This window comes from Haemaphysalis longicornis, unplaced genomic scaffold (genome assembly GCF_048455015.1).
Source record: "Haemaphysalis longicornis isolate Haplotype H1 unplaced genomic scaffold, Haemaphysalis longicornis Haplotype H1 scaffold_6, whole genome shotgun sequence".
NCBI classification, from domain to species: domain Eukaryota; kingdom Metazoa; phylum Arthropoda; class Arachnida; order Ixodida; family Ixodidae; genus Haemaphysalis; species Haemaphysalis longicornis.
Window position 1 is genome coordinate 121,828,758 of NW_027526407.1, and position 8,890 is coordinate 121,837,647.

At 46.7% G+C, this 8,890-nt stretch overlaps 1 protein-coding gene across 1 annotated transcript; it reads left to right on the top strand.

Annotated features, from left to right (window-relative positions):
• The first annotated feature begins 228 nt into the window (after positions 1-228).
• On the top strand, positions 229-7,443 carry LOC144143231 (uncharacterized). Its single transcript, XM_077675016.1, has 2 exons — positions 229-568; positions 7,307-7,443. The coding sequence occupies exons 1-2, from the start codon at positions 229-231 to the stop codon at positions 7,441-7,443; spliced, it is 477 nt and encodes a 158-aa protein (XP_077531142.1).
• The last annotated feature ends 1,447 nt before the right edge of the window (positions 7,444-8,890 follow it).

The window sequence follows — 8,890 nt, forward strand, 5'->3', positions numbered from 1 at the left end:
CAGAAAAAGCAGCGCCCCAGGACTAGACCAGGTCACCTGCAAATTCTGGCAAACTTAGACGACCAAGCCCTTGAAACTCTCACGGACCGCTTCAACAATTTTTGGACTGAGGGGAAAGTTCCAGAACAATAAAAGACGGCAGAAATCCGCTTTATACCAAAACCGGGGAAGTCACCACACATCGAAAACTTGCGACCAATTTCTCTTACGTCCTGCGTAGGCAAAATTATGGAAAAGATAATACTAAAGCGCCTCCAGAAACACCTGGACGAGACCAAGCAGATTGCGGACACAATGTTCGGATTCAGAAGACACCTCGGGACACAGGATGTGCTAATTCAGCTGAAGGAAGAGATCCTCGTCCCCGCCACTCGTCACTCCCCGCGGGCCATCCTTGCACTTGACCTGAAGGGAGCCTTCGACAACGTGGCACACGAGGCAATCATCCGGAACCTGAACAACACAGGCTGCGGAAAGAAGACATACGACTATATTGTAGACTTCCTGTCCAACCGAAAAGCCATAATCAAGATCGAGGACGTCACCGCGAACCCCATCACCCTTGGCTGTCGGGGGACCCCTCAAGGCTCAGTCCTGTCTCCGCTATTGTTCAAAATCGCGGTCATGGGCCTCCCGGGGCGGCTGGAGACTATTCCTAACCTAAGACACGCTCTCTATGCAGACGATGTAACTCTGTGGACGGGGACTGATTCATTAGGGGGTCTGCAGGACACTCTGCAACTCGCCGCCGATACGGTCAACCAGTATGCGAAGGAATGCGGATTGGCTTGCTCACCCCAAAAGTCAGACCTTGTGGTTCGACGCCGCCGCAGCAAACGAGAAGAAGATGACATCCAGGTGACCCTTGAGAAACAGATCATCAAACCCTGCAGATCACTAAAAATTCTAGGCCTTGTGATGCAATCGGACGCGAAGAACGACCAAATGATACAGCGGCTTACAAAAACATCCCAACAGGTTCTACACATGATCAGAAGAATCACCAACCGGCACAGAGGCATGAAAGAGAAAGACACACTTCGTCTCGTCCACGCCTTCATCCTCTCCAGAATAACTTACTCAGTGCCGTATGCAGTTCTAAATAAGAGAGAAAACGACAAACTTAACACTGTTATCAGGAAAGCAACAAAACAAGCTCTGGGTCTTCCAATGAGCGTGTCCACCGAAAGGCTATTTAGCATTGGGCTACACAATACAGTCGATGAGCTAATTGAAGGTCACCTGTCTAACCAAAAACCTCGCCTCGCACAAACCCAAACTGGCGGGAAGGTACTTGCCCAATTCAAATTGATGCCAGTGGGGGACGCTGTCTCAACAAAGGAAATGCCAGAGAAATGGCGGAAGCACATCATAATCCGTCCTCTACCGAAGAATATGCATCCCGTTCACCATCAGGGTAGGCGAGAAGCAAGAGCCAAAGCTCAGGACAAAAAGTATGGATCTCTGCCCACAGTGGTCTACACAGGTGCAGCCGCATACCCCAAAAGACAAGCCAAAGTAGCGGTGGTGACAACGAAGACAGACCTCGTCGTCGGAGCAACCCTGCCACGAGCGTCAACAAAAGAAGCGGAAGAACTAGCTGTAGGCTTAGCTCTTTCACAAACGAAGGCAACTGTCATAATTACTGACTCTCAAGAAGTATGCAGGAGTCTCACGTCGGGATGGGTAGCTCCAATGACATATCGCATATTGTCAAGCAAGCCACCAGACAGGGTAGTCGAAGTGGTGTGGGCGCTGGCCCATTCCTCCATGGAGGGCAATGATCAAGCCCACCTCAAGGCCCGAGGTTTCGTCGACCAGGCCGCGGAGGACTCAAATGAACCTATGCCACTCCCAACGTACTAAGAAATTACAGAGCACTACAGACTCGGTCGCAGAACACTTCCACTGCCCCACCCACAACTAATAAAGACACAAGAAACTACGCTCAGACTTGTGCAAACAAACACGTATCCCCACCCACCACTGATGCACCTTATGTTTCCAAATCAGCACGAAGCCCAATGCAAATTCTGTACGCAATCAGGAACACTTAGGCACATTATTCTTGAATGAAACTGGCTTGTGGGAGATGACAATGCCTTCCTTGCGAAGAATGCGGGATAATGTTTCACTCGTTCCTTTAACATAGGGGACGGAAATACGGGTGGGTCGGCGTGCGGAGGAGGTGGGCGAGGGCAGGGGGCAGACGGCGGAGACAGGAGAGGGGTTGTTGACCGGCGGCGTCAGTGCAGAGGAATTCCGTAATCGGGTACGACTTGTACCCGATTACGGAACTCACTAGGAAAAACATTCCTCCATGCAACAAACACGCATCAAAATCTACCGAAAGAAGAGCGACAATACAGGCTCCAATTCCTTCGACGAAAATTCCAGGACAATCAAGTTAAAGTACATGGCGACGCTGGTACGATCGAAACTACGAAGGCAACAATTCTCGTATGAGTGGGCCATGGCGACTGGGTTGCCCTTATGACTTCCTACGTGCTACAATAAAAGAAGCGAAAATTGGAGCCATTGTTTGTCCTGTGCACCTAGCGAAATTAGCGAATAGAAGCTTCAACATCACTACATACTGTCGAAGGGTCATTACTCAGTTATATAAGGAAAATTATCGAACTATTCGGAAAGAATCTCTTATTCACATTGAAGAACGATAACATGATCTAACACCTAAACACAAATATCTTAAAGGAAATGAGGCATTTTACCAAGATACTCTTGGATTAACATACCATGCTCTCTGGGACCCCACCTCCGTCTCCAGAAAACATACAGAACATCTTTTCATGCTTAAGGACACCGTTATTTACCTTTCGCTATGGGGATTTGAACGGCGCAGAATGCAAACTTCCCGAGGGTCAAAACCGACCGGTATGTCCAAAAGTCTTGTTGGGTGATAATGTTTGGTACCTATACCTGCGCACCAAATATCGGGAAACATCCACGCTCTTCCATTGTACCAGTTTTTCCAAGGTTATGCTCAGAGGTTAAGCATATGGCATTGAACTTTTGTCGTGATGAAATGGAGCCCTCAACATATTTTTTTTGACGATTATGTGAGCTGATTGAGAGAACCAGGTAGACAACTTGGTCTCCGTATTATATGTTAAACCCTAATCTAGACCGGCGAAAATATTCGTTATTATGGAACTGCACTAATACCGCCGAAACATCGATAACGTTCTATATAATCCAGTAATATCAATCTTATGCTCAATGTTTCACCACTGAAATAATAAATACTACATTTTTATAAAAACAAGAGGGACAATCTTGGCCTGTGCGTACCTCAATATTAGTGTGAGCTGGTTGACAGGGTAAGGGAGAGAATATTTTGCCTCCCTACTATAAGTTAAGCCGTTTCACAAGCTCGAATCATATGTTATTGATTTAAGGTGATCTCTGGCTCCTCCTAAGAACACAAAACCACTAAAATAGCCGCACGACATTGCAAAAACAATTTACTATTCCTTCCTAAAACAGGTTGAGATATGCGGGAAAGCTTTCTCACAACAAAACTGTGTTAAATGTTAGTAGAAACATTCGTTAAAGCTGCGTCGTACATTTGCTGATGGTGCGGGTAATTGATTGGGAAACCTTCAAAGGCCCATACAGAAAACGAAGAACAGACCTATGCGACAATGTCAGCCGGGCTAAGTAAAATTATCTATGAACGGTCTGTATGTATACCTGTACGTAGTTAATGAGACAAAGGTATACTATCCACTTTTCTGAGTGATCGATGCGTGTATTGCATTATGTAGAAACATTTCCTTTCGCAATTATCATGTAACCGTTTTTAACAATGAATGCTTGATTTGAAGCATGTGCAGTGTGTCCAGAGCTCTTATGAGAGCTTTTCAGTCGACCAAAGGGTATATGAAGAAACGCATTAGTTTTTTGCAGATCGCCATTGGTCCCCCTAAAAAAGCTTTCGGTTTAATTAACGCTTTCAAGCACCGACGCACCTGCATTCGCTCAACCTGTTTGAAACCACACAGCCACACCCCTTCACGGCCGCGACTTAGGCGCACCAGCGTAAATAGCCTCTGTATCACCTATAACACAGTGAATAAAAAACACTTTGGCTAGTCTTCGTGGTTGGAAACTCTCGTGGTTGGAAAACGCTGCATTTCAGCAAAATCCGCAACACTGCTCCACAGAAACTTTTGAAATGGGTCCATCATCATAAAATCATGCATAATAAAACTTAGAAGAGATGTCAGCAGCAACTCGTGATTTCTGATGATGATGAGCGAATTTTATTGGCACAAGGTCAAATAAGTGCAAAGAGTACAAAAGGGAAGTTATTTCATGAGAATGAAATGGAAATATTAAGAAAGCATTTCAGTTAAACAAATGTGAAATAAAACACAAGGCAATGTACATGCACGAGTTCAAACGAGCTGCGATGTGGATGTGTCCATAAAAACAGGTTAGAAAGGATGGTTATAAATAATGAGATTTTACATGCATATAATAAATCAACATAGGTTCACTAGTACTCTAGTCACCATTTGTTCGATTCCACGTACATGCATTGGACATGGCTTGTACGGATAGCACCACACGAAAGGCGAAGCCCCAAGTGCAGCACTGGGTTGAGCATTGTTAGCGTTATTTTCGTGGCCGACCCATAGATAACACTTCCGTAGTACCGACGAGACCCTACCAAAGCGGTATAAAGGCCCAGCAGGAGTTCTCTGTCTGCTCCGTATGACTGGTGAGACAGGACTTTCAGAATATTCTGTGCTTTTAGACATTTTTGTTTCAGTTGTTTCATTTGAGAAATGAATATGAGTTTCTCATCACACACCACACCCAAAAACTTACAGGAATTGAATCACCATTGAGAGTTATGTCAGGACCGGGTCTTATTCGCACCTCCTTGAGAATGCAACGCAGCAACTTTACCCACTATGAACTTTGAAAGTATTTTCGCCTGCCACCTAGAGAGTTTGTTTACCGCAAGCTGGACCTGATTTTCACGTATGAATATGTTACAAGATATAAAATTTATTAGTACATCATCCAAACACAGTGAAGAGGAGATAGATGGAGGCAACGCTTTCCGAAGTAAATTCCCCTTGACAATAAGCAACCTGCAGCTCAATACTCCACCTTCAAGCCCGCCATTTCCTTAAATGTGAAGTTTTGAAAGTGCCGACCCGACTTTGATACGAAAGGTTCGTTTGGACCAGTAACTATCACGAGTATTCTACATGTTCCCAGTTTCACCATAGGATTTTAAGTCTGCAAAAATGTTGTAATGCCATGCCGTAGCATAAGCTTTCTCGATGTCAGAAAACACGATTATGCCATACTGTTTGTGTATAAACCATCTTTTTTTATCATTCTAAACCAACCAGCTGATCATTGGTGGATCGCCCCGCCCTGAAGCCTGCGTGTCAGCTCTCGAGAAGACCATTGTACTGAAGAAAGTACCCGAGCCTAAAGGTTAATCATCATCTCCAGAAGCTTACACAGGCAGCTTGTCAGGGCAATGTGTTTATAGCAGGTGGGAGTGGAAGGGTCTTCCTTCTCCTTTTGAAAAGTCACAACTATGGCCTCCCTAAAGGTCTTGTTAGGTGCCCCGAAAGCCATATTTGGTTATGTAGGCATTAAGGTGTCTCAAAGGTGTCTACGTGTCGCTGTTGTATCATAGTGTATGTAATGTTGCCTCTCCTTGAGCTGAACACTTACAAGTGGCAAGGGCAACCTTAAGCTAGTGAAGTGTTATTCAGTGTTGTGAGCAGATTCTGACTCGTTCTTGTCACGTAAGGGCTTCTTTTCTTCAGATGCTTTGTGCTGCATGACAGTGGTGTTTAGTGTGCTGAACTGGACACGTAACAGAAGTGTTGTGCGAGTGTTTTAGCCTGGTCTTCCAGTGTGTCCCCGGTTGTACTAACCGGGTAGGCTGCGTTATGTAGTCATTTTCGTTTTTGTATGTGTCCAAACTTTGTACGTGTCGGTGTATTAGTTTATGGATGTGAGGTAGTTGTGCCAAATCTCCATTTTTGTAGCACAGCACACGCGTTTCCCGAGAGCTTTTGCCCATTTGAAAGGCACAAGGTTATTGGATGTGGGTACGCGCGAAGGACACCCCACGCCTTGTTCTTGGCCACTCGGGCTCACCTGCTGTCCTCGTTCCACCAAGGCCGTCTTGAGATTGCGCGGGGCACCGGAGGCCTGGGAATGGACTTTCTGGTGGCATCGAGGATATGTGCCGTGAGGAGCTGGGTAGCCTTGTCTACGTGGTTGTGTGATATGGCTCTGTGCTGTTGTATATATGTATCTGTGAATGCACTCCAGTTTGCTTTTGATTTACTAAACATGTTATGGGAAGATGGACTGCATGGGAGTTTAGCTCTTTATATGAGTGAGGTAGGGAAACGTTCACCAACCATATAAGTTAGTGCTGACGGCCCACTCAAGCAATGGAAAGAGTACTGCAAAGCCAATAGCCAAACGAGGTGTAAGTGTTGTGTCCTAGATTATGGTAAGTAGACTTGTTAGAGTTGAAAAGATGCCAGAAATTTTTCGATAAGGCAACCTCGGGCATCCGTGCGGGAGGAGCCCCAAAAAGAGAGAGATACGCATTGACGTCGCCTATGAATATTAAGGGCTCTGGTAGCTGTTCTACAAGGCTCTCGAAATCAGAGCTGAAATGTTGGAAGTAGGCGACATGCATTAGGAGCACACTGTTATCAACGTACCAAATAATATCGTGCGGATTGGTACAGCCTCAACTACAGTGGTTAAAGAGAGACGGTACATGCTAACGATTTTCAAGCGACGATGGCCACACCGCCCGAAGAGTGTTTGTAGAAAACACTGTCTTTCTGAATCACATGTACCTATTTAAGAAATTTGTTTGGAATTGAGATGTGTTTCTTGGAGACACATGATACTGGCTTATTAGCATACATCATCTCACAGTATACACATCATCAATATTTTAAGGAGGCCTCTGCAGTTCCATTAAAGGATGTTTTCTGTTCTCATCATTTACATTTGAAAATGGCTGGAGGTTTTGTGTGTGGGTGTGTATGTGTGCGTGTGTGTGCGTGTGTTCACGTGCTTTGTTTCGGGGCGGTTATTGTGGGAGGGGCTTTTTGGTCTTCTCGCCTGGTTTGGACGCCGAAGACCATTTGTTTTACTGCGATGCAGACAGGAACGGTCTAGCGTCCATCCCGTCAATATTCAGATGGTGCCAGGTGGACTGTCACCCCTGGACTTGGCATTCCTTCGGGTGCCCTTTTTTCTAGCCGCCACTGCGCAGGGTCTCAGCAGCGCCACAGGTGGCACAGGCGGTGCGGCGGGGTGGAAGCCGATGCGGGGCCACCAGTGTCCATCCCGTCGGCACCTTCAAATGTACTAGAGGACGAAGAGCAGGGGCGGGAGAGGTATCGGTCTTAATGGAGACGGTTGGCCCCACAGCCCCTGCTACCTCAGTGGCTGCCTGCCTTGGGCTGCCTGAGGCAACCCAGGTTGGGGGGAACGGCGGCAGGACAAAGACCGACTCACTGTAGTGCGTCCCTGCTTGAACCAGACGCCCCTTTGCGCCCCGGCGAGCTGCGTAGGCGCACTTCCCCGGAGGGAAAGAAGGGAATCTCTTTCGCGTCTCTGGGAAGGAGATGTTCTGAGTGACTTTGACGCTAACCATTTTTTTCCTGATGGAATTTTTCGTATTTCCTGGAGTAGGCCGCGTGCGGGCCTCCGGAGTTAGCACAAGTTATGGTATCAGAGTTGCAGTTGTCACTGTGGCGCATTTGGCACCTGTGCGGCGCATTTGGCACAAGGTGTTTTGCCGTGGCAGGAGTTTGCACAGTATATCGACCGCTCAAACTTGAAACAGCGCCGTGGGTTTGGGATGTGGGACGGATGGAGCATCGTATAAAGCAGGCATTTATATATTGTGGAAGTCCCGAGCAGTCAAAGGTCATGATGATGTGCTGGGTGGGAAGTTTATTGTCTCTGCGGATGGTGATGTGCCTCACGGCCGTGAGGCTCTGATCCTTCAAGTCTTCAAAAAGCTCCACATCTGTTTAGTTCCGCATATCCGGCTGAGAGATCACACAAAGCTAGCTTTTGCGGGTTCTAAGGACTGTGAACCTGATGTCCAGATCAACCATTCTAGTTTGAGCTAGAAGCGTTGTGGCCTGCTTCTTGTTGTTCACCTCGACAAGGACCTCACTAGTGTTTTGTTTTTTGAGCCTTGTAAGATGGTTCTATTATACCTTCAAGGTATTTTGCAATCAAGAAGGCTTATTTCGTTGGTAGGGGGTGGGCTGTAGCGCGGTCTTCCAAAATAGAGATTCCAGAGTATTTTTTTGGTTCATGAAATCTTAAGGTTGGAAATAAAGCAAAAGAAACTTCGATGTGGCCGCTTTTCAGAGACCAATCAGGTTTGGAGGGTGTTTCGAGAATACCATATGATATTGTTACGGGAAAAATGGTATATTGCAGGTAATTAAAAATGTAACACGGCGGGGAACACAGCAGTACACAGTCTCAAGTGGGTGCAGCCAGAGAGCGAGATGGTTCATCCGGTTCCTCCCCGTAACTCAACCGTCCACCACACCAGCTGTCTGTGTTGGGACCAATCTCTCGGTGTCTATATTTCTTTAAGAGGGTGCGTATCCATCCTGTGTCAGAACCCCCGCCGGTAGACGCACCGTCTCGGTGCTCGTGAGCGTGGTGCGGAAGTTTGGCGATAGGGCTTGAGACGGGAGAAATGCACGACGTCCGTAAGGATGTGAAAATATACTATAAAGTAGGGAGTGAGGGTACTTCCTTCTGCATTCTTACCCTGATAGCTGAGGAGGTCCCGGAGCTCCCTGCCTGGTAAACGGACAGGGAGTCC